This window comes from Talpa europaea, assembly GCF_964194135.1.
Source record: "Talpa europaea genome assembly, chromosome: 8".
NCBI classification, from domain to species: domain Eukaryota; kingdom Metazoa; phylum Chordata; class Mammalia; order Eulipotyphla; family Talpidae; genus Talpa; species Talpa europaea.
In genome coordinates this window covers 79366250-79393720 of record NC_140075.1, presented here as the reverse complement: position 1 = coordinate 79393720, position 27471 = coordinate 79366250, and the positions used below count along the sequence as shown (strand labels likewise).

The 27471-nt window shown below is 32.9% G+C and overlaps 1 protein-coding gene across 2 annotated transcripts in view; it reads left to right on the top strand.

Annotated features, from left to right (window-relative positions):
* Nucleotides 1-27471, top strand: part of MDGA2 (MAM domain containing glycosylphosphatidylinositol anchor 2) — a gene marked incomplete at both ends in the record, with an annotated part of 688627 nt that overhangs the window by 523102 nt on the left and 138054 nt on the right. For both annotated transcript variants that reach the window (XM_084239552.1, XM_084239553.1), the window contains 2 exons: nt 2326-2655; nt 25610-25903. In XM_084239552.1, the coding sequence (XP_084095678.1) occupies nt 2326-2655; nt 25610-25903 (624 nt within the window). The remainder of the gene's footprint in view (nt 1-2325; nt 2656-25609; nt 25904-27471) is intronic.

The window sequence follows — 27471 nt, the reverse complement described above, 5'->3', positions numbered from 1 at the left end:
AAGTGATTCTTAGTGAATAAATTGTTTGGTGAAAGCTATTTTGGTAAATATCATCTTGTCAGTAATAACAATTAGAAATTTTCAACCCATGCATTTATTAATATTTTTTATTGGAACAATGGCAAAGCGTCCAACCACGAATGAGTCTCATGACACAAGTAGTAGTGAAGATGAGCTCCAGATAGACCTCTATACAGACATGTCAAACATGCACTAATCAGCCTGCAATGCATATTGGGGAGTGTTACAAAACTTATCATACTGTACAAAATTATAAACAATAAAATATTGTTTTTTTGCAAATATACATTCCTCGATGTCACCCAATTCATATAAGTCCAATATCATTATAATACGTTACTTGGTTCCAAAATTATACTAAATAATACGAGGGTCTGTAAATGCACGTTTCCGCCACAAAGTAGCGTCGAGTACCTGGTAGCCAATGTCCAGAATGGTTCGGAGTGCATTAAAAGTTATTTTCCATGAATAAAACAGTCTGTAACTTATAATGTAGATAATTTTCGATAGTCATGATTTCTTGACTTTTTACCAGTGTTTTTTGACTCATTTAGTAGTGTAGTCTAATTTGTCTGAAGAGTTAGTTGTTCTCTAAAAGTCAGTTTTTGCTTTAAATGTGTATTATGCAGAGAACCAGAATACAATACTGCCTAGTATATTAATGCTAGTTATTAAATTATCATTGTATTGTTTTTATCAATGTGATTTTGTTGTGTTTATTTATGGCAACCAAGATATAACTTTGGAATGAACTACATCTTAATATATATCATATGAAGCTATTAATTAATGTATAGATATTTTAGTTATCAGATTTTTAAATTATCTGTTATAGTTTTTATTTCGGTTTATCATCTTCCTATAGAAGCAGAATAAGGAAAATTCTTATCAAATGAAAGGAAATTTTCATTTAAATATTATAGTGCTGACAAAAGTATTATTCTTATAAATATGTCTTTTAATAAAAAAGACAATATTTACCATATCCATTTACCTATCCGCACTAAGATATAAACAAAAAAGTAGATACAATTATTTGTGGCTAAAGAGTAATGAAAATTAAAAGCAAAAAATATCTCCAATTAAAAAAAGAACACATAAATCTCTAAAGCTTTCCTACAAGGTTCTAGATATTTTCATGGTGCCTTGTGACCTTTATTTCCCTAAGATTAATCAGGTTAAATTCAATACTTGTAGCCAGAATGCAGTTAGAAGGCCTCCAGTATCTATAGGTTCTCTAAATTGATGTCACTTTTTTGCTTGTCATTATATATTTAGGTTTAATGGTAAAAGCAAATCATCAGTATTTTATTCTAAACATGTGTCTTCACATTTGCTATATTTCATCATGTAAGAATGGTAATGTTATGGGGGAAGGTAATAGGTATCATGTTGGGAAAGAGAAAAATATATGTATAAATGAATCACCTTAAAAAGAGCTAACATTTCCATCCAGTTCCATGGTATCATTTAAAGTTCAAAACTCAAGGCCTTGGGAAGCCAACAGATGCTTTCCCAGCAGCCTCTGGTAGCCATCACTACTGACCCAGCCTGTGAGAGCAGCACTGACCTCAAACCCAGAAAACACTGCTGTTAGAACACAAACGGAGTATGTTTTCCAAACCATCTGCTAAGGGGTTCTTTTGGCCATCTGCATTAGACAGTCAGCAAACAGTTTCGACTGGAAGCATCTATGTATGGTGGAATAGAGCAGTCAAACCAAATATTTGGAAAAAAATATTCTCGTTCAATTCTGGGTATTTATATATATGAAAATGCCTTATGGATGGGAGCTGACTCACTCTTACCAAAGGAGTTTTGGTCAGCATGTAGATGGTGCCTTAGATGAGTATCTTATCCTTTAATGTGAAATTTGTGCAGTTTTTGAGGTTTTTTGAAATTATGTTATAATTACAGTACGACATAGGTAAAGAATTGAGCATCATGGGTTACATTATTTCTTTTAACTTTAATAGTTTATGATTTTAAATTAACAAATTATATCATTTTCAAAATTCAGTGCCAACAATTTTTACATATTGGAAATAATTAAAACGTTTTTTAATATAACTAAAAATATTACTCAATGTATAAAAATCTGTGTTCAGACTCTATAGTGACGTGGGTCTTTAGAATATTTCTGAAATACTGCTATGAAGTTTATTGACACATACACAACTTGAAACTAGCAAAGAAGCATAAATGCATTCTTTTTTTACTGCAGACCAAAGATGATTACCTAGTGAATGATTTCTTAAAATTTATAAAATTAACACTAATAACTACGAATTTTTATGTTTTTAGCATTAAAAAAAGGACGATTTTGGATCACACCAGATCCCTATCACAAAGATGACAACATCCAGATTGGGCGTGAGGTGAAAATATCTTGCCAAGTAGAAGCTGTTCCTTCTGAGGAGCTAACATTTAGTTGGTTTAAAAATGGCCGTCCCTTAAGAAGTTCTGAGCGGATGGTTATTACACAGACTGATCCAGATGTCTCCCCGGGAACGACCAATTTGGATATCATTGATTTAAAATTCACGGATTTTGGGACGTACACTTGCGTGGCATCTCTGAAGGGAGGAGGAATATCAGATATCAGTATTGATGTTAACATATCCAGCAGCACAGGTAAGAGGTATATTTATGATGCAAAAAATGTTCATATTTAAGATAATTTCTGTACATTTAGCAAACACAGTTGTTCTAAGGAAAGTTAAAAATTTTCTTACTTTGAAAGAGTTTCTTAAAACCAAAATCTTAACATTCTAAATGCCCAATAAATATCACATTGAGATGCATCATTACTTCTCTTTTGATAGAAATTTACTTGGGGATTTATGGAAATAATGCAAAGAAATCAACTGTATTGACTATGAAAAATACAGACTCTAGATAAATATTAATAGTTTTGAACCCTCTGCTGAGCCTAATATTAATTACTAAAGTTAAATAACAGATGTCTAAAGAGTTAGGGCACTTTTCTGAAATTTTAAGCAAACAGAAACTCTTTAGTCCCAAGAAGAAAATGCTGAGAGATAGTTGAAGAGCATTCAAATATAAGATATGTAAGAAATGTGTTTTTCATCCACAAAAAACGATGATAAAGGTATTAAAATATGTGACTTTTTGCACAAACCTATGGTAGGATCCCTTCACAATGAGAATGGTTAAATATAAAAATATATTGGAGTCTAACTCCTTTTAATGCTAATCAGAAAAATACGCTACTAATTTCTTCTTGATTAAAGGTGCATGTCTCCATGTGGAAATTTCAGGTGTTTCAAGTAGGAAGATATACTAGTTTAACTCTTAAAATGTTTTAAAATACTATGATTCTATGAATTGCAAACAATATGCATCTGGAGAATCTGAAGTAGCAGTATTTATTTTGCCAACTTGTTACCAGGTTGAATTTTAATTTTATATAATCCTAGGGTGAATGTGTTGAAAACATCCTCTGTTTTAAGGATATTTTAACAGTTGACTTTTCCTTTCTAGTCAGGCCGCATTTCGATCCTTGTACATTAATATATTGATCTGTACTTTGTGTCTTCTCATGATTCCAAGTTGTGATGAGCACCTGATTGATTTTTACTCCTTAAGGGACATAAGCTCATAGATCCATACTTCAGTCTGAATAATTATGCTTACTTTTCAACATTCTGCATTATTTCTAAGAGATATTCCATTTTTAAGCAGCTACACTTAATGTAACAGGAATTTAGTTATATGAAAGTTACTTGTGTTTGGACAAGTGTCCTTTTCTAGCTAAAAAAATAATAATAATAACTTGTTTATCTAACCCATATTTGAAAATTGGTGCTAGCAGTAGGAGATGGGGAAGTTTAGACTCTCTAATGGAAAGCTGTTGATGACCTCAGTCATTCATCATTTGTTTATGCATTCATCCAGTCAGCTCTATGTGTCGACTGCCTGCATCAGAGTGCCAGGTGATACTGTTCAAGGTGACATCCCACACACGGTATTTCCTGTAAGAGTAACAACAACTTTGTAAGACTCGGGAACATTTGTCCTTTTTAATAAGGGACAGTTTTCTAGAATTGGTCTATACTTATAATAACCCTTGCTTTTCTCCCCCAGTTTTGCTTGCTTGTTCCTTATTAATAACCAGTAATATTAATCCAGATCCAAATAATCAATGCTCCTATCTAAATGAACTGGCCTGATGGGAACTCAATTCATATATTACACTTTTAGGGGGGCGGAGGCGGGAGGGGAGGGATTGGGGTCAGAATGGGGGGCTGCAATTGTATGGGGAATATAACAATAAAATTTATAAAAAAATAAATAAATAAATAAATAAATAAAAAATAAAAAAAAATAAAAAAAAGGAGTATTATATAATTGCTCTCAAAATGCCAGTTATAGATACTGTCTTTTTAAAACCATGCATTGTAAAGAACAGAGAGGATAACTCACGTTGATTCATGGTCCAAAAATCCAAAAAGGAAAATGCCAAGACCTGGTGAGAAAAATAGACAATAATCAAATACATGTTCAGTAATAGTAGTTGTAATAATCAAAGTTCTTATTTTTTTCTCATCATGAAAGGTAGACAATACCAGAAAAAGGGGATATGTTAAGTCCTTGTCCTAAAAACTCCCTTTTGCTACCTACTACCTACTACAGACACATTTCCTCCTAAGAATGGAAGTTTCATTAAGTCTATGACTATGGATTGTTCCTTGCTGTAATCTCAGTAACTAGAATAATACATGGTCCATAGTAAGGACTCAATAAATAATCATTAAATGAAGATAGGAGGTAATTTGCGCACGTAGCTTTGCTTTTTGGCTCTCTCCTCATATTACTTCTGTAATACAGACAGTTGGTGTTTCTCTTCCTGTTGTCTTGTAATTCCTTACTGACTCTAAGAAAAAGTTAAAAAAAGACCAAGTTGTACTGTGATTTAATGTGTATCACTCCTAGGGGCAGGGCTGGTACCATAATCTGTGATGTCCTCTGAAAACAAAAATGTGTTTCCTTTCTTCAAAATTTGCTAAAAATTTCAAGATGGTAAGACCAGAGTTTTAAATCAAGGGCATGGCATCCTAACCATGGCTGCACAGGTGGCATATGGCTGCCCTGCACAAGAGGTTGTATTCTGATAGAGAGCACTGGAGAAAGTGTTTAACCAAAAAAATAAGTCACCGAATGTGAATACTTATTGTGTCTTCATGTTGAAGCTGGCATTGATTTCCATTGTGCTTATAGCACAATAGAATAACAGAGTACAGTATAAAGATCTGTAGATAAGAGATTGTGTGATTCAATTGATATCAATAAAAATGATTTTTATCCCCACATAGTAAAAGACTATACTTAAAATGGTACTGTTAGAAGAAGTAATGCAATATTCCTGGGTATAGAGTTTGAACAGTGAGAATGAATAAGTTATAGCATGGAGGAAAATCTTGGACTATATACCATGTAGGATACAGAGGAAATTCCCACAAATTGAGAGTTGAAGACAATAAGGAAACTACTATTAGACATGATAAATTTACAGAGACCTCTCATATTCTGAGTTGTTTTTTTTTTTTAACCTATGTTACTATTCTTTTAAGGACCTTAGCTTGACCAAGCAGGCAGTTGTTTTCTTTTTTGTCAAATATTTTTTATGTTAAATGTTATCTGTTTTAAGGTGATATTTTCATATTTTCTAAACATTTCTGAGCCTTTAGTTTTTCATGCAAAATCTTACATTGAATCCTAAATTTCACTATGCTTTGATAGAGTGATTTAAAACTTGATTACAGGTGAAAATGAAGTGTCACATTTCTGCCCAAGACTGTGAGAAGACCATTGGTTAAAATGACAGTTACATTTCTAAATACATTTTTTAGGACTTTTAAAATTTAAATATGAAATATCCAAGGAAAAAAATCATAATTTACAAAATTATTTATATATATATAAGATAATTAGTTGACTTTAGAAAAGGCTACATGTATTTTTAAAGATGCTGCATTTTGGAGTTTGCTTCATGCATTTGATATAATAATATCAATTATAATATTTCTGGTAATATATTATGTATCATTTTCATATTCAACATTAGACAAATTTTTCATTCTGATTTGTTGAGTATTGTTTTGTCAATTTCAAATTCATTTTATTTACAGATTTCTTTACTGTGCTACTGCTCTGTCCTGGACTTTATGTCATATAGAGATAGTCAAAAGGGCTTTGTCCTTTAGATGCTTATAGTCAAAATGAACCAGACAGATGGCTTAGAAATTAGATAAAATATGTGTAGGTTGTATATTGTACTTAATGTTTGATGAGACTTCTGTAGGAATTGTGAATGTTTTTGTCAATGTGGGCATAGAAAGCTTCACAGAAAAATGACATTTCAGTTCACTCTTGATGGAGGTAGCATTGTGATAGTGATTGCAAAAGAAGGTACAACTGACAGAACATACAGGATGAAAAGTCTCAACATCACATGATTCTTCATTTCCTGTTTGCTGTAGGATTAATATTAATTGACAATATAATGAGCAAGTTACATTGGTTTATTTTTAATTTCATTATTTTTATTACTGAAGCTATATTGTAGATAGCTAGACTGCAATTAACTATAAATAACATAGCACTTTTGTAAATTTATTATTTAAAGTTAAATATTTAATTGATATAATTCAATGTAAAATGAAAATCTTATACTTACTGATTGAAAAATGCATGTGAATTTTGATAGCCTAAATTAACCTTGAAATTATTGTTACTTGCTTGTTATTTATTTACATAAAAATAATTGTTATAATAGATTTTTAATTTTTAGAATGTTTGCTCAAAAGTGTTCTATTGCTTCCTCTAGTATTGTTCCATAGTAAAGTTCCTGGGTGTTTATTAGATAGCATGCATTTCTTTTCATTATCTGACAAACTTGTAGTTTTGTACCCAGAATTGTGTCATGACCAGAAAATATAAGTGAAACTGGTGATCTGTAGAATTCCGTGGTGAGACATTTGGTGGGCAAAAATACAGAAAATTCAATACAATTTTGCTGATATTTTTCTTCCAATTTAGAGTACATAAGCATTTTTTATAGCAGAAAATAAGGCTATATTAAGAGGATTAAATCAGGGATAGCATCATAAGTGTTGATATACATAGGTGACAGATTGTGAAAATTAGTTTAGAATTTTTGCTTTGCTACTATATACCTGACTCATTATATAATTATGATGGTTAACAAGCATGCACATCTGTGCAATGGAAGTTTTTGACAGTGTATGGCTGGTACACAAACAATATAAATATCAATGAGCAGGAAGGCAAAAGAAAAATTAAGTCCATTTAATTGGAGTTGCTTCTTTGCCCTTTCACAGTTAAGGAAGAATAGAAACTCATGAAATTCTGCTGATTAAATCTGAAATTCTGTAGAATAACTATGGGGAAAGGTGGGTTGTTTTATCTAAGAAGAAGTTATATATAAGACCCGACAGAGTTTTAATCAGAGGAAGTTTCCATATAGAGAAAATCTATATACTTGGTTTCTGAGTACCTTTACACAAAAAAATTGAATTACTTCCCTGTATTCAAAATTGTGAGGTTCAATCCATGTTCTCTGAGTTAATGCTGGAGACTATTTGTTAGCAACATTTTTTCTAAAAGGGTAACATAGTAAGTAGTTTGGGATACACACACATGCTCTATATGAATAAATGTATTTTTAAAATTTTGAATGGCTGATGAGAAAATGAAAAAATCAATTTTTAAAAATTAAGATGTGCTTTGAACTTTAGTCTTCTGATTGTAATCATTTTCCTTTTTTCTGAATAGATGGTGGGCTTCTTTTCACACTGATCTCAAGCAGAACTGGTTTCAAACAGATTGAATTTGTTCTTAAAGTGTTGTACATTCTGCTCTCTCAGTTGAGTTTTATGTTTATTGGAAAGGGGATCATATCTGTCATTAATATGAGCTAGGAAGAAGCATAGTACTTTGAACAATGGGTCAATAGGGAGACTGTCACCCTAAAAAACAGTGAACTATATCTCCTATAATCTTTCCCACTTTGTCTTCAAGGGAGCAGTATGATCAGATTGGTATTTGGGGGGCCTATTCATTGAATGAACCGGCATAGTTCCAAAAAAGACATTTAGAAGAAGATTGGTAGAGAAATAAAAGAGACTTTCAGGGGGCACTCTACAGGCTTCCAGGCAATCAATTGCAAAGATTACTCTTCCAGTTTCCTCAAATGTACAGACTGCCTTTGCATTGTGAGGCAGTGTCTAGTGAATCATTTAGAATTGTGAAAAAGAAGGCAGAAATTTTTTATTAGGAAATAATAAGGCCATGGAAATAAGCAGTATTTTATGGAAGTATCAAATGATAGAGAAAGAGATACAGAAGTCTTAGCTAATAGAAAAAGCTTGAGAGACTTACTCTTGAACCTTATCTAAAAGTCAGTTAACCTCATTCATCTTGGATTTCTTATCTCACCTTTATAACTTTAGAATTATTTTAAGAAAGTGTTTGAGGAAAAACAATGGGAGGTCAGTGGGGGAAAGAAACATAAAAGAGTCTGCAGACTGTAGTGAATGTAGGGGAGGAACTGTTTATTCATTTGAAGAGATTGATAGCAATCAGATGAGGTGCTGGGGAGCACTCGCAACCTCTTCCATTAAAGGGTCAGTTAAGTCAGTGATCAAAGCTCTCCAGTCAATTTAAGAGTGTCTGACTGACTTCAGACAGCTTAACATAATACAAAGCTCTGAACTTGGGTCTAGGCCCAAATTTACCACTTGATCGCTTAATGACCTCTGTGTCTAGCTGGACCACAAAACTTTTCATCTGTAGAATAAAGGGATCAGCTGAATACTTGATTTCCAGATCTTGTTTTCATAACAGCTAGGAATTTGGGGGAAATATTCCCAAAGGCTATTAAGCTGCAGGTGTTAGGTGAAACAGCTGTGAATCCCACCTCACACCCCATCCTTCCCACTTTAATTAATTAGAATTAAACATGTATATTTTCTTTATGTAGCATTTCTATGTAAAATTATATTTGGACAAACAATTCTCATTCACATTCACATCAATCTACTTTGTATACATGGTATTAACCCACATAATTAAGACCATTTACTCTAGGTGTGTTCTTCCGTCCTTTCCAAAATATGTTGTGCTTTTCTCATGCCAAAATGGTAGATATCATTTACTTAGAATATGATAGTCCCACATTCTAAGGGAGAGGGTTCAGGTGCTGTGAGAAGTTTGAGATAAAATATTGATTTAATATGAACTGAGAAGTTGATAAGATATCCTTGCCTTACTGGCAAGAAATTTGAAAATCAAGTTTGATAACTAGCAGAAAAGAAATAGGGACAACACAAGCAATTGCACAACTTACAGTGAATGAAGTTAGCCATGAAGCAAAGATAAAAATCATCCAAGGAGATGGATAAAACAGAAACCATGAAAAATATTAAAAAGGGTGGTAAATGGAAATCAAGGAAAAAGAACATCTCAATTTGCATGCAAAAAGAGAAAAACCAGTGGGAAGACTGTATTTTATGTGCGTATTTTGATAATGAAAGGGAACTCATTTTCCTTTAAGTAAAAGTGAACTCATTTTCCTTTAAGTGAAAGAATTGAGAATTGGTGGAGAAAAATAGGGTGGAAAGGAAATTGAAAGTGAAAGAGAGAGAAATTTGCGGAGTAACAAATACACTAATACACTTTTTGGTGAATTTACTTAAGGAGTGAGAGGGATTATTTTAAATGTTTTTAGTTGTAGTTGGACTGGTTATAAGTTGTTTTGAGAAACATGATTATATCAATATTTTATTAATTTTTTGAAAGACAAATACAAGGGATCTTTGTATTTATTCTCCTTATTCTATAATAGCTCAATAAAATCATGTTTATATGTTAGAATTGTACTATATAATTATGAAAATAGCATTTTATTTATAATTTTCTATTATCAACACCAAAAAAAAACCCCAATATTTCTACCCAAGTATAAGTATAAAGGCTTTACTTTACAAATTGTATTTTAACAGTGAAAATTAGCTGTTATGTAATCACTGTGCCAAGTGTTAAAGATTTCCTTCAAGTGGCAGATTTAAATACTTCTGAAATTCCAGATTACATTAGGGGAACTGGTCAATGAGCAATAGGATAAAATACTCAATATATGCTCCCTATACTTGCCAATTCCTTTATTTTTTTATTTTTTTTAATTTTTTAAGAGGCATGTATTTTTATTTATTTATGATTTTTATTAATTTGTTTGTTTTTGTTTATACAAGCACTGGGTACAGTCAGAAGCGGGAGGGTGAGAGAATTCACCAGAGCCAGAGCGGGGAGCAGGGCAGGCAGAAGGACCGAAGTACACTGCTGAGGGGAGCAGCGGGCAGCAGGAGAGGTCTGTGCGCCATGTGTGACCCTCCCCCGGTGGCTGGGGAGCAGCCAGGGATCGAACCGGCGCTGCAGAGGCCGCGGGCAGCTTCGCAACCCAGCGCTCAACCGCTGCACCACTGGGGAGGCCCGTCAATTCCTTTATAAATACATAAAAGGAGATATAGAACCTATTTGACTTCTAAATGACTTAATATATTAGATTTTTCTATTCTAATGATTAATGAATACTATTAGTTCTATAATTTACATTTAAAATTATAATAACTAACAATAATTTACTAGTCAAAGAAAGACTTATGATAAATATATTCATTAAATGATGAAGAATAAATATCTCCATCAAACATAATTAAAAATGGAATATAGGGCCTCCCCGGTGGTGCAGCAGTTGAGCGCTGGGTTGCGAAGCTGCCCACAGCCTCTGCAGCACCAGTTTGATTCCCGGCTGCTGGGCTAGAGTCCCACTTAGCGTGCAGACCTCTCCTGCCGCCCACTGCTCCCCTCAGCAGTGTACTTCGTCACTCTGCCTGTTCTGCTCTCTGCTCTGGCTCTGGTGAATCCTCTCACCCTCCTGTGCTTCTGACTGTACCCAGTGCTTAGATAGATAGATAGATAGATAGATAGATAGATAGATAGATAGATAGATAGATAGATAGATAGATAGATAGATAGATAATCATAAAAAAAAAAGAATGGACTATAAATTGGGTATTTTACTTAAAGTTTAAATGTCAGGAATCAATTTATATCCTTTCACCTCAGGGGGAAATATCAGTATTTTTGTAATTGCAATACTTCAGAATTTTATGTTTTTCAGAAGGTACTACCAATCTAACATTATCAATTAGGCACAGAGAAATACAAGTAGTTTGGAGACTGAATCCCTAACTGTAACCTTAGAATATGCATTAAAACTTAAGCACACAAATGAGATCACATTTCTATGGTGAGGATTTAAAAAAGAAATCATGGTAGCACAACAAAAACACAAAAATGCATAAATTTTAAGTATGTAGTTTAGTGAACACACATATATAGCCATAACCAATTTAAGAAACAAAGCAATTCCATAAACTGAAGTACTTAAAAATAAATTATAGACTACACAACACAGAACTCCTCTATCAAAAAATCTAAGCTTTAGAGCATTTATTATATTCCAGTAGCTGAGATCAAATTGGTAACGAGACGTCATTTAATGTAGGTATTGTGATTATTCCCATTTTACAGAAATAAAACTTGAATTTCAGAAAGCATAATTTGGCTAGGCCTCACCTTTACTAAGTAGTGAAGTAAGAATGGAACATAGGTCAGTTCTGGCATCACAGCAAGGTTCTTTTATGTAAAATAAAGCTTCTCCATGGATTGAGTTCGAGTAATGAGATTTCTCACTCCAGAGCTACACTGTGAAGAATATATTTTTGATGAGTAATTCTGTCTCAGAAACCTCACATCACATTGCATCTGTCTTTTTACCTCTTTGACTAAGGAATTAGAGCCTGGGACCCATTAGTTGAAAGCCTAAACAGAAAAAGAGACATGACAAAAATCTGTACGGGAAAGGAAGAATTGGGCATACCCGCCTCCTCTCAAGCACATGACTGGGAAATCATTGAGAATTTTCCAAATTTTAGGGATATGCTGTCGCCAGATTAAAAAGATGTGAAACAAGAAACATATCATTGCATTTGAAAAATAGTTTCTCTTCACAGTATGAAATATACTGGTCATTTAAATATTGAAGTAGAAATAATAAAACGATAAACAATTCAAGTTTCTGTTTCTAAAATGCACGAATTATGAACTACAGTGCACTGTAAATGAAACACAAATAGTCTACTTTGACCAAGTTTAAATAATACTCGTAAACAAAGTATAATTAGCCAATATTTAAGCAGACATCCCTTGCTTTGGAATAAAATGCTATGTAAAAATTATATTAATAAAATGCTAAACTCCCTTTATGCTCACATATTAGCTCAGAGTGAGTTATGTATCATTTAAATCAGTAATATCATTTAAGTTTCTATGTGGTTTAAAAGTCCTATACTTTTATTGTAGTATTCTATACTACACACTGGCAAAATGGATCATAAAATGCAATCATGTGTGGGTAGAATATTTATTGGTAAGGTCTATTTTTTAATTGACCAATAAGTTATCTATTAACAAATCTGTTAATTCAACCTCATTTACTCTAAAGAATATATGGCCCTGGTATGTTGATGGAACATTGTGTTCACTGTCTTATTTTGCTTTTCACAAATCATGAAAGAACTCGTTCGTTTTATGTCAAAATGTTTATTAAAATGGAGATAGTGTCTATTTCCCCAGGACAAGTCATGTTCAGCACTACACGTTGGTAGTATAATTAGAGAATTTGTAAACCACAAGCATTGTCCAGAGTGATTCATTTATCAAAGATCCGAAAGGGTCACATGAACCCTACAAGGAGATGAATGGCCTTTTTATTATAAAAGTAAATTGATTTTCCTGGCCATTCTGCATTGAAGAGCTTACCACTGTGAGCAACAGTTGCTTTAGAAAGTAAAAATGAATAGTGGATTGCTTTAAAGCATCTTTATTTTGCTTTGCTCATGTAAAACACATTTGATATATAATTTATAACTTATCCTCCTTTTAATTTATTATTCCTTCATCCACAGGAAAGCAATCCCATAATTAGCTTGATCAGACAGCTCCTTTTAACTTACCGGCCCCGGGTTTTCATGGCAACCTCCTGACCTTTGTGAAAATGGACAGCGCTGATATTTTGTTATCCTCATAAGGGACGAATAGATGTATTTAGGAATGTTCAAACCTCATTATTTCATGGAAATAGAATGAGAGCTGGGATGTCAGTATTATGTGACATGTTATGGTAATAACCACACAGTTCAAATTATTATGCCTAATGGCAAACAAATGCAACCTCCTTTCCTTGGATGGTACCAGGGATGCCTCTGACTATTCAGATTAAATAGATAATGTTCTTTCCTTCCCAAAATGTTATTTTCTTTAATTAGTGTCTTCATCTGAAATGCATATGTATTTATGATGGCAATTATGTGATATATACATATATACATCATTATATATACTGTAAAATTAATTAATATTATCACATTAATATATGATACATAATTTATAAAATATTTTGGCCCTACATGTACTCATGCTCACTACTTGAGACATCATAGGTGTGAACAAAATAAAATCATTTCCCTTCCCTTAATTTAGAATTATTTGTATAACAACAAAATATACTCATTGATATACAAAATAAAGGACACTGATAATGTGTATTGAGGATTTACAGTAAACCTTGTGCCCAAGATTTTATGTACTGTTTAATCCTTCAAAATAAAAAAAGTGAAGTAGGCACCATTATGCTCACTTAGGGTAAGCTTGGAGGCATGTTAGATGCTTTCCCAAGGTCACACAGCTAGTAGTTGATAGAGCTAGGATATAAATCTAGGTGACCATACCTGAGCCTTGCTCTTCGCAAGTATATTACACAACTCTTAGTACTTTGCAGTTCATTGGAAACTCTAATGTGCATTGTACCATTTTAAGTTCTATTTTTCATCAGCCTGAGGCCAAGTTACATTTCTAATCGTATACACTTGTAACTCTTTCAGATGTACCGTGTCTATTAAAAAAGGGCTTTCTTATGTAAAAAATAATTATGAGCAATTATCACCCACTAAGAATTATCCCTGTTTATTTTCCCATAGTGCATAGTATAATATTTGAAGGTAGTAAATGACATAAAATATTTCTCATGCTCTCTGTCTTAGGAATATTTGCTGGTTGATGATATTAATACATCTGTGTTAACATTACCTCTAGCATATAGCACAGTGTTTAGATATGTAGTCATGTTTTTGTTATGTCCAGGAGGATTGCTATTAATTTTAAGGGATTGTGCATTTATACACACAAATGAATGTATTTGAATAAATTATGGCACCATTTTTATGGATGAGTAGATTAGTACACAAATATATCATGGAATACAAAAAATGCAAGTATTTGGGGATTTATAAGCTTTAAAATCATAGGACTGTCCCTTGTTATATTTAGTTTGTATGATATATTGTTTTGACTTCAGTTTTGACTTCTTTATTATGCTTATTGAAGTAACATTAGTGTGTAACATCTACATACTTAAAAGGTATAGGTTCATACCCTTACACATATATGTTGTTATTGCTTATACCCAAATAACTATAGTTTTTCAGGTTTACTCTGCATTGTTAAAAAACAACAGATGAAATGGAATCTGATTAACATTAGGCAGTTATGTTGAAAAATTGGCCCTCCTAGTTCCCAGGAAAAAGTTATAAATTGATGATTTCTTCATCAAATGACTTAGCCACTCTTTAGTGATTAAATAATACAGCCTGCTATTTGATGTTTTGACTACTATAATACCTCCCTTCTTATTGTCAAAAGAAAAGCAAGTGTTTCCTTTGCAGCCAGCCCATATTACTTCCAGCATTCTCAGCCTAGTCCAGATTCCTAGCTTGCCAAAATTTTAATTTGAGTCATTAGCAAGCACAACTACTCTGCTCCTATTTTTTAAATTTAATTATTAGTTTTCTTTCCTACTTGTGAGGCTTTATCAGTCATCAGCATTTGTTTATATATTTTAGTGCATGACAAACATATGTAATAATTGAGGGAAGGAAAGTTAAAAACAAAACAAAAAGTGCTGTTTTTGAATAATTTCCCAAAGAGGTCAGCAGGAAATTTTCTCGTTAACATAAGCTTACTATAATGATTCTAGAAAATATTATAAACTGAAGTTAAAAACCAAATTATGTGAAGGTCATAACAAATTAAGATACTTGAAAACTAAACTTAACCAAGCCGTCCTTATGCCACCTTAGCCTATGGTTCCAAACACTTATCTGTTTATGAGGCAGCAAGAAAGGAACCTGTGTTTATTTGCAACTGGCCTTGTAGCTGTGTAGCAGGGGAAATATGAATGCGACTCAGAGAATGATTTCTATTTTGTTCTTTCATCTTACACTTTGTGTTCTATTGAATCCCTCAGAGACTATTCTTGTGCCATAGCAACACCTGCTGGGAAAGGGAAGTTGGAACAGCCACAACTGTTGCCTGCCAAATCTGTTTTCCTGATTGAATGGCACTTCATGTCCTCCATCTTCCAATACTAAACCCTCCAGAATTGCTAACCCCCAGATCCTGCTTCTCCCATATGTTTCAAATAACTAACAATACCATTGTAATCAGATATCCACACTCTTAAAAAAAAAAAAAACATTGTGTGTTTGCATGTACATTTCCTCTTAAAATTTCCAAGTATGAATGCCATAGTATTTTAACCCCATGTTTGTTTTTAATGTGTGTATTTTTCCTCCTTTGTTGTTATATTTGGAAAACATTGTCAATTCTGTTTCTATTAGCATCTGCTTTATTGTAGGTGAGTCAGTAAAGAAAAAGTATGTGTGTCAGTGCCAAAAAAGGGCAGCTTTTATTTACAGAATGTGATGAGATATATTTATGTTTACTCATAATATGAACAAAAACAGTAGACTTATCTTTTGGAGCGAGGTAAGGACCTATCTAAAAATAAGCATGTTTTCATTACTTATCCACAAGAGTGTAGTAGTTAGTAAAGATCTTAGAGTGTGGGCTTATATGGGCTTTTTAATATAGAACCCTTTAGTCTTTACCACTGATAAAGGAAAGCCACAGTGTGACATATTACTCATCACTACCAAATACTTCCAATATTTTACCTCCCTACATAATTATTGTGACCAAATTAATATCTATTACAGTGCTAACTTTACACCTATTGTTTTCTTTAAAAAAAGTAATAGTTCGTGTGTGAAAAATGGCCTTGAAATTCATACACTGCTTTTATAATTAAGTCTCGTATAATTAAGAAGTGATTACTCACCAATAATTTTCTTATTTTGATTGCTTAGTAACCTCAATTGGCATTCTATCAGTCAATCAGGAATTTACTAAGCTCCTCTAAAATACTTTAAAATATCACATGATGTGACAGTTATTTAAAAGCTCAGGAAAATTTTGCTACATGTGTAAGGGAGTACACATTTTGCAAGATATATATAATATAGATTATATATTTGGTAATTCAGAGATATGGAAGATGAATAAAAGATATTAAAATCTGAAAAGATGTAAGGGAATAGTAAACTTAAGGTGAGCCTTAAAAGAATGGAAGATCATTGGGTGAGAATTATGAGGGCAAAGCCATTTCTAGAGAAAGGAAGGTAGGTGAACAGTTGGTAATGAGCCAATTTATTGTGTTAAGCAATAAAAAAGAGTAGCCACAATTGAATAGAGGGCCTTTCACAGTACTGTGGCTTAATAAAGTTCAGCAAGTAAGATGGAAAACAAGCAATGGAATTTAACCTATTCTAGAAAATGAGGAACTACTGAAGATATTTGAGTGGTAGATTAATAGGCTTTTTTTTTTTTTTTTAATACAAGCACTGGGTACAGTCAGAAACGCGGGAGGGTGAGAGAATTCACCAGAGCCAGAGCGGGGAGCAGAGCAGGCAGAAGGACCGAAGTACACTGCTGAGGGCAGCAGCGGGCGGCAGGAGAGGTCTGCGTGCCATGTGGGACCCTCCTCCGGTGGCTGGGGAGCAGCCGGGGATCGAACTGGTGCCGCAGAGGCCGCGGGCAGCTTCGCAACCCAGCGCTCAACCGCTGCGCCACCGGGGAGGCCCAATAGGCTTTTTAAGAAAGTTAAATTCAGAATGATCTTTTGAAGCAGAGAAAGACATTAATCAAATAGATTTTAGTCATTAACTTATGAGGGAGTAGGAGAATTCAGAAGGAAATATAGCAATGCAATATGTAATAAATAATATAATATGATTTATATTTATTGTATTGTATAATATTAAACTTATGACTCAGGGAAATTCTTCGTTATTTTAAAAACATCTACAAAAAAAGTGCATGGGCTATATGTCATATAATTCAGGATACTATCTCTTTGAGTTTTTACAAACAGGAATTGTTTCTAATATGTATCCATTGAGAGACTTTATTTTTTTAGTGAGAAATGAGTTGTGAAGTGTTGCTGCCTTTCATCAAAAGTTCTATGCTACCAAGCAAACTGAAAGGAAGCAAATAGCAACAGGCTCACTAATCCATAAGCAATCTAGCATCTTAGATTTCTTTTGTAGCCTGGAATAGTTTTCAAGCACACCTTCCCCAATATTAAATTGACATAAATTGACATGTTCCCCAATATTTAAATTGACATATTATTAAGAAAATATGTCAAACTTAGTAATTCAAAAAGTATTCTGGGACTTGGATTGAAACTTTGTTTTTGAGTTGAAATAAATTCTTGAACTTGCCTTATATTGCTATATGACTATTTCCCAAGGACCACAAAACACTCACATTCTTATAAGTTTTATTTATTAAGTCAACTATTCCCAATACTAGCGGTGTGTTCAAATCAGCTGTGAGGTATGTAATGATTAGAATATTTCCAATGTCAGTGTATATGTAACTGGATATGGAGATTTAAAAATAGATTAATGATATTATTTTCACTGATATTGTGTATACTTTTTTTGAGTAGAATTACAGCATGCTTACAATTTCACTTAACCCAGGACTTTTCCCATAGTTTGCTATGAGAAGCCATTACTAGCATGCCATTAATAATTTTTGCGATTGCAAATTATTTAGTTCTTCTGCCTAAAAATATTTTGTGATTTCTCAAAACCTGAAAATCTAAATGTGTTCATGTTCACATTTTATGCTTACAAAGCTAATCTGTATTGTGTTCATATAAAAAGAGATTGAAAACTACTGAGGTGGACTCTGACAAAGCACATAAATGTCATAGAATATCTTTTCCTTTAAAACTTTGTGGTCTGAAATAAGGATGTTGCTAAGTTTGGAGTTTCAACCGGTAGATTATAAAGATGAACTCACCTCAAGTCTATAGTTAAATTTTAAAACTCTATTATAGTTTGGGGCCTCCCCGGTGGCACAGCAGTTGAGCGCTGGGTTGCAAAGCTGCCCACAGCCTCTGCAGCGCCGGTTCGATCCCCGGCTGCTCCCCGGCCACCAGAGGAGGGTCCCACATGGCGCGCAGACCTCTCCTGCCGCCCGCTGCTCCCCTCAGCAGTGTACTTCGATCCTTCTGCCTGCTCTGCTCCCCTCTCTGGCTCTGGTGAATTTTCTCACCCTCCCACGCTTTTGACTGTACCCAGGGCATATATAAACAAAACAAACAAAAACAAACAAATAAATAAATCAATAAAAACATGCCTCTATAACAAATAAATAAATAAAACTCTATAGTTTGGTGTTCAAGGTTAAAAAATATACACACAAAAAGATTGTTTGGTTAAAAAAAAAAAGATTGCTTGGATTCGTTATATCTGTAAGTTCAATATTTACTTGAATCCTGTTTTATTTATATATTTGTATAGATCCAGTCAGTATGGATGTTTTCAAATTTTGAAATATAGGGATTTTCATGAAAACACATTTTGAAGTTATTTATTTATGTTAAAATATAGATTATGCATCTCACTCTAGAGCATACATATATATTGTAAACTGTTCCCAAAATTTGGTAAACTAAATTAGTATTGTATACTTATTTTAGGATTCTTGAACATGAGTCTAATAGCCCATTTGGAGACTATTCTATTTTTTATATTAAAAGAGACATAACTTTTGTTCCAATATCTTCTATTAAAGCACATTATAAATCTATAAGTGCATAATAAGCATATTCTGGTGTCTCTGTTTCTGATAGCTAGTATTTTCTCATATAGTTCAGATAAATTGAACTTCCCCTTCAATCTTTTGACTAAAGTTATTTTTCCAAGTGAAGAATAGAGATTAAATTTCCTTGTGTTCTTTCCTAATGAAGAAATAAAAACATTTTCACTTTCCTATACTTGTTTTATTTCATAGTCTGTGATACAGTGGAAGAATTGACAGAAAACCTGTTTGTTTAAATTACCTGTCTAGTTATTTATATTTGGAATGAGAAACTTTGGAGCCATATCATGCTTGTCAAGTTTCTCTGATTATAGCATCTTTTATAGTGGCATTTCAGATAAGAAAAATCAAAGTAAAGTCAGTGTATGGACTATGTGTCAGATAAAGTACCTTTGTGATTTTATGAGGAGAAACATTTTTTTAAGCAAGTGTCAATTCGTTATGAGTCAATGTGGATCTCACAAGATGTAGACATTTCAAATTTTCCTAATGAATTTGATACTTTCATTGTGACATTATTATAAGGAAACATGCTTTATTTGAGAGGGATATAAAATATCAAGAAAAAGTTAAATGACATGTCCACAAATTGTCTCTTTCTTCTGTTTTTTTTTTTTAATCTTTAGAATGTATATCCAAATTTTAAATGAAGGAGAAAAAAACGCTGGAAAAGACTCTTTTGATCCTCTTACTCTCCCACACCTCCATGTATCTCAAGACACACTGCATCTGACATCTACACTAATAATATATTTTGGAGAATGTTCTTTTTTTGTGTTTAAGCTACTGATTGTAGAATTACCAACACTTCATTTTTTTTTGCCACTTTTGTTCTGTAATACTCATGATATAAAAAAAAATGTGATGATTTCTCTTTTGTAAAGATTTATTAATGTATGCATACAAGAACTGGGGTACAGGCCAGAGGTGTGGGGGGTGAGAGGATTCACCAGAGACAGAATGGGAAGCAGAACAGGCAGACTGACTGAAATATACTGCTGAGGGGAGTAGCAGATGAGTCAGGAGAGGTCTGCTGGGCCATGTGGGTAGCTCCCTGGCTGGCCTGGGATTGAACTTGTGCTGCAGTGGCTGCAGATAGCTTCATAGGTTGCATCTTAACCCCTGATGCCACCAGGGAGGCCCACAAATATGATGATTTCTATTATAGTCATATTTTTAATCTAATTATCTTATCCTTTTCTACCTCTCTTCCTTCTTTCCTGCCTTAATTATTTCATGAGTCCCTGTTTTGAACCAGGAAGAAAATCAGGGTACCAGTCTTAACAGTTAGAATAAGGCACTCTGTGCCTTCAAGATCTGTGGTCAGGGATATAGAAAATGGAGAAAATAGAGGGAAACCTCACAAGCATCATTAACGGGTATACAGCATAATATCTGGTCAGGAAGGTGAGCAAACAACTGCACCTAGGCATATGCAATGTTATGACAAAACGGCTATTTTTTTTTAACTGGATGTCTACACATGGGGCAGGTAGAGTGTGCTAGAAGACCACAAGGATTAGGAAAGCTCAACATAGGGAAGAACTGCTGTTGAGGGGCACTGAGGTTCACTGGTCAGTGAAACTGCAAATCAGTGCTTGTTACAGAAGGGAGCAATTTAAAGGTGCATTTCTATCCAAAATGCTATGTCCAGAATGATACATTTGTGTTGTTAGAAGTGGACTTTTCATGAAATGAACTTTGGAAAATAGATAGTTTTAACATTTTAAGTCTTTCTGGAATTCTTGGAGCCTATAAGATGTTAATATGCATTGCACATATTGTAAAAGAATGAAAAATGAAGAGTGTGCATAAAGAAAATAAAACTTACTAATAACCCCACACTCAAAGTGAAGAACTACTGTTAGCTATTTGGCATAATTCCTTCTGGGTTAATTTTGCGTTAGATTTTTTTCCCATGTAAGTCTCCTTCTCTTCCCTGAATCAGTGCCCAACTACCTCACTGTCTTATTTTGTACATTTTTATAATATTTGAATACCTATCATATGCAAAATAAAGTGCTGAATATTGACAATATAAAGAAAAATCACATCCATTCTTCCCTTTAAGAAGTTCCTCATTAACAGTAGTTGACATATGACTTATTTTATGAAAATTAAATGCTGCTGCTCCGTAGCAGTGTGTTTTGTTTACTTATTAATAATGTTATAGCTATTTCTGTTAGCCACTAGCCTGTTTATCTTGCTTAACAATATAATTTTTATCAATGAGTGCAATCATATAAAGACTGTATCATCATGTCTTTTGTGCTTGTACCATGAATTTATTAAATATATTTGTCAGTCTTTTTAATTTACAACTATTTTATTAACAATATTAATTTAAAAGCAAAGTAAATTCCATTTCCAGTATATCGCTCCATACAAGTGCATTGACAAAGATAACAGTTAATCCAAAAAGGAGAAAAAATAAACTAAAAAATCTTGTCAGGGGTTTTCAAGTTTTGTTTTCTTCGTTACAGAAGTATTATTGTGAACATTCTCAGTGAGGTTTATTGCTTTCATAGTGACATAACAAAATTATATTTATGAAGATAAAGTTTATGACAAGGTAACAGGAAATCTGAAAGAATTAGACTGGTAACAGACAGACCACTTAGTATACTGTCACAAAAGAAAAATGGTAACTTCTACTGTGAAATATACCTAGAATCATGAAAAGAAACAGGCAAATATGAGAGATACATTTTGCTATAGAATGCAAAGCAACTGATTGCAAGTAATGAGCAAAGGGAGATGAGAAAATATTATAGTTCCTAATTTAGCAGATGAGATGTGTTGACAGTTATCAACTAAGTCAAGATATAAATGGTGCTTATCTTTGGAAATTTAAGACTTGTAATGTAGAGATAGGCAATCATAGACTGGAAGAGACTTAGGAAGTTAGAGTTTATCAACTTATAAAATAAAGAAAAATTCATGAAAGCAAATGAGACTTCTTAACAGAGAAATTTATAGTAATAATTAAGAGTTGAGTATAGAGTTCCATGAAAAATTTAGTGTGGATGGAGATAGAGAAATCTATGAAACCTTTGAGGAGATAAGGTCTTACTGGCCAAGAGATTAAAGCTGATTACAAAATTTAAAAACTCTCATGGAGAAAATGAAAAATAAACCAGTTTGGTATTATGCTTTGCTATTTAACAAAGATTGGGCTAATTTATAAGTATTTTTATACTGCTTAGACTAAAACACATGTCTACATTTCCTTAATTTTGATCTGGTAATGAGGAAAGTTTACATAAATAAATCAATAACAAATTTACAAAGAGACTTTAAATTTTGTTATCAGCATTAATTCTCTTGGCCAGTAAGACCTTACCTCCTCAAAGTTTTCATAGATTTCTCTTTCTCCATCCACACTAAATTTTTCATGGCCTAGAACTCTATACTTAACTCTGCTAATCATTACTATAAATATCTCTGTTAAGAGTTCTTATATTTAGGGCCTCCCCGGTGGCGCGGCAGTTGAGCGCTGGGCTGCAAAGCTGCCTGCAGCCTCTGTAGCACTTGTTCGATCCCCGGCTACGGGGCGAGGATCCCACATGATGCACAGACCTCTCCTGCCGCGCCCGCTGCTCCCCTCAACAGTGTACCTTGGTCCTTCTGCCTGTTCTGCCCCCGGCTCCGGCTCTGGTGAATTCTCTCACCCTCCCGCACTTCTGACTGTACTCAGAGCTTGTATAAATAAATAAATCTTTTTTAAAAAAAGAGTTATTATATTTAGCATGATAAATATAAGAAATATAGTCAAGGATTTTTCTTTATTAGGACAACCTAATAAAATAATAAGATCTCTGGATATTCATCTTATTAAATAGAGAAATGAGAACTTTTATTTAACACCACTTCTATCTTTAACCTTTTACTACTTGTTCCTATAATCAGCACATCAGTTATTATTGAATCTCTTGCAGTGCAAACTCTTAGTTTCAAAATACAGAAATTAATACTCAGAGTGGTTAAATTTGGCCAAGAAAATGTCTTGTTTTTGGAAGAGATGAGGGTATAAAATTTCAAATAATAGCTCTCTATTAAATAGTTTTTTCAGCTATAATATCTTTTCATTTATTTCATACAAATTTATCAAAATTTAGATATTTATTTAGATTGGCTTATCATAAGGAATTTTGACTATATATGGGAAATATTCTAATATATACCAATATAGATATTTAAAATAATGCAGAGATATGATAAACAATGTAATTTGCAAAAATATGTGTCATTTACTCCTTGACACTTTTATATTGTTCCTGAAATAGTGACAAAGAGATGGGCTGGGTGGATTGGTCCATGAGCAAGAGGAGAGGAATCTAGTACTAATCAAATTATACATCACATCAGCATAATTTACAGGTGCCTACTTCAGGGTCATATTTCCACATTGACCACCTCCTATAAATTGATCTCAATTTGATTTTTTTAATTGTGTAGTAATATACATCTGAATGGATTTGATCCCATATTCTGAATCTTACACAGTGTTGTAAAGCAATGTTACCTCAATAAAATAAAAAAAAAGTAGTTATCCTGTCTTATTCTCCATTTTCTCATTTGAGAAATTTTAAATTTATTTATTTGATCTGTAGGATTGTTATGGGAATTAAATGAAAATGTAAAATTCTTAACTATGCCTGGCATGTAATAAGGACAAAATTACTGTTAAATGCTGAGATTATTGCTGTTAATGTGCACCTTTTCTCATAGAAGGCAAACAAGTATTGTAACTTCCTTTTGATACTGTTGATACAGGATGCTGCTTAGAATAGCATTAGTCCCTGTGGTCACTCCAACTAGAACAGATTATTTAACTAAATCATTTATTTACTTATATTTCTAATAACAAATTAGTTAATTTTAAAAATTGTATTTTTTTATTGTAGCCATTTTGAGTTATCTTTTCTTGATGCTAATTCCTATAAGGTATAGATATACTTCAAAAAGATGGTAGTGGTTAATGTCATATTTTCTGATTTCTAACATGCTCTGTACTATTCAACTAGTTCCTTTTCAAAATAAGAAGTAAATGAAAGAATTAAATGAAAAAGTAGGCATGAAGTTACTTAAATAACAAGATAATTAATTCTCTTATTTCTTTGGACTTGAATTTGTTTTTCTCTGTGTAATAAGAGAAACTACATTTCAAGATTAGTTGAAAAATGATTTAGAAAATAATTGCTTTTGTTCCTGGGCACTGGAGCACAAGAATGCTAGAATGGAGAGTGAAACCTTTGTTTTTCATACATATGCAGTACTACCTCAAACGGGAGCATATGACATTTATGAGAAAAATAGAAATATTCATATATTTCTGGTTCTTTTTATTCTGGGACTTTAGCACATGCTATTTTGATATATATATATATATATATATGTTCTATTGCATAAATGTATTTAACTACCTATATATTTGTGTAAGAAATCAAGACTTCAATGGAATAAATGGTATTGTTCATAAGAAATTTTGAGCAGTACTTCCATGTTTTTCACTAAACCCTGGCATATATCCAGCACAGTGAGTTCCAGTAAAGCAGCCTAATTTTTTCATAAATATTTTCACTAAAATCAGAAATAAATTTTATCTGATTAAATTTAAATCCATATATTATTAAAATGTTTTTAAAAATTCATCTAAAATTAATTTTCCATAAGTAGTGGCAACATCATATCATGACAAGCTATTTATAATGACCTCAAATATTTTAAAATGAAATTATTTTTAATTCAAATGTGAATAGTAAAAGTCCCAAAGAGAATATACAATGTTTCTTCAGTAGGTGACACTGTATTCTGCTCCATTACTTTTCAACTATGGAGAAAACAAAGTTGTAAATTTAGAAATTGGACAACCATTTCTAAACCATAGTCAAAACTTCCAATTTTATGCAGTGGTGCTTCTATTTCCCTTGCCTACTCCTTGTATTTATTTTACCTTGTAAGTCTATATTGTCTCTAACTCTTTCTTTGAACATCTTTGGGTAAAAGATAAAACCATAGGAAACAGAAGATTGGAAAACTGAATCCTATCTCCAGCCAGCAGGGTGACTTCTGTGAAATGCAGATGATGTTAAAAAATCCAGTTAATGACTGATAATGACCAGTCATGGAGTAGACTGTCCTTATGTTGACCATTCATTTTCCAATTTAATGCTTTATTTATTTTGCTAATAATTTAAAACCTCATTTGAGTGAGGTCTGTGAAAACAATTCAGAATTATTTTAAATGAGGATAAGTGCCACTTACTCTCAAGATCTCTTAATTTTTGCCATCTGAAATGTCACATTTCTTCAACCAGCAGAATTTTTTTCCTTATGATTTTATGTATATGAATGTGCTTTACCAGTTTATACTAACCTTGAAAAATTTTCTTTTTCCCATTTCAAGTTCCACCCAATCTGACTGTTCCACAGGAAAAATCACCTTTGGTCACCCGAGAAGGAGACACAATAGAACTACAATGCCAAGTAACTGGAAAACCTAAACCCATCATCCTTTGGTCTAGAGCGGATAAAGAAGTTGCTATGCCTGATGGGTCAATGCAAATGGAGAGTTATGATGGAACACTGAGGATTGTGAACGTATCTAGGGAAATGTCAGGAATGTACAGATGTCAGACAAGCCAGTACAATGGATTTAATGTGAAACCAAGGGAAGCCTTGGTGCAGCTCATCGTGCAGTGTAAGTATTTTTTTCTTTCTTTGTGTTTCTGTGGGTGAAATTGGAAGACAATCATTTTATTAGTGAAATGAGCTAATTTTTGAGGTGAGTTATCATATCATCTAGATTATTGCTACCCACTGTAAACTATAATTTTCCCTAAATATATGTATTGTTTGAGCTAATATACATTAATGGGAAGAGTTCCATTAGTGTGTGTGTGAAAATAAGGTCTTATGCGGTTGATTCATACCAAAGAATCAACAAATGTAATGGTTAAAAACTGGTCATGTGCAATGAAGCAGGATAGAGACTGGAAGTAATTGCTGTTTCAGATTATAATGCTCTTTTGTTTTCACAGTTTGTGTTTCTACTTCAGGCAATTACATGCCCTTTGCCCAAATTATCCACCTATTTCAAGACATCCCTTTGCTTAAATTGTGAAGACCTAATCATTGAAATGCTATGTTTGCATATCTGTAGTGGTAAGAATAGATTACGTAATTATCTGCTAATAAAGAGATAATTCAAGTAGATATCAGGTGGTACATTTTTGCTTGATTTTCTTAACAGATAATCATTTTACTGCAAGAGTTGACCATGATAGATTTTTAACTATATTGAAATTACTTACAGTTCTAGCAAAAAAATTATAAACTTTATGTACTTTGTATTTGTTCTTAATATTCAAAGTACCTGAATTCATAAATTTAAGAAGTTTAACCATGTCAGTAGTATAGGTTACTAGAGAATGCTCTGGTAACTTGGATGAGAAGTGGTGAGATATTGCTGGAAGAAGCTAGCTAGCCACTATCTGTTTAAATTCTTACAGTGCTACAGACATTTTGATTGATGTTATGTACATGGTGGAAAAGTTTTCAAGAAAATTACTGAATTAGATGAAACTTAAACACTTAAACAATGTTGCTTTCTTTCTGAGATTCCTTAACTCAGAATATTTAAAATAGAAAACAGTATAAAAGGTCTGTTTTTATATTAGACTTAAAGATGTTGGCGGATTGAATTGACAAGATTTGAAAGAATAGTTAACTGATGACAACAAATGCATTTATTTCTGAAGTATGAGAGTAGGAGTTGGGGGTGAGAGCAATGAGGTTCTGTGTGCTTCTGAACCATTGCCTGTCCCTGTTTATAGAAACTCAGATTCCAGTATGCTATTTGTCCTATAAATATGCAAACTAATATTTGCAAACAAATGTCAGTACTTTGGCTGATTTCCATTTGATTGTTCATTTTTTCTTGAATAATGCCAAGTTTAAATGATACCTTTCATTCAGCAGTTCAGTATTGTATTTCCCTCACTGTCTTTATCCTCATGACAGTAAGTTGATGTGTAAGTAGTTATATAAAAACATGTTTCAGATAGAAAATAAATATAAAAAGAGAAACCTATCCTCAATTGTAATAAAAATAATAATAATAATAATAATAATAGACACCTTCAAGTGACCACACAGGAAGCTGATACAATTTGGACACTTCATTCTTGTTTGTAATCACAGAATGCTGTGCTTCCTCTGGAGCTTCCCATAAAGCTTCAGTGTTCCTAGAGCTGCCGGGGCAATTAG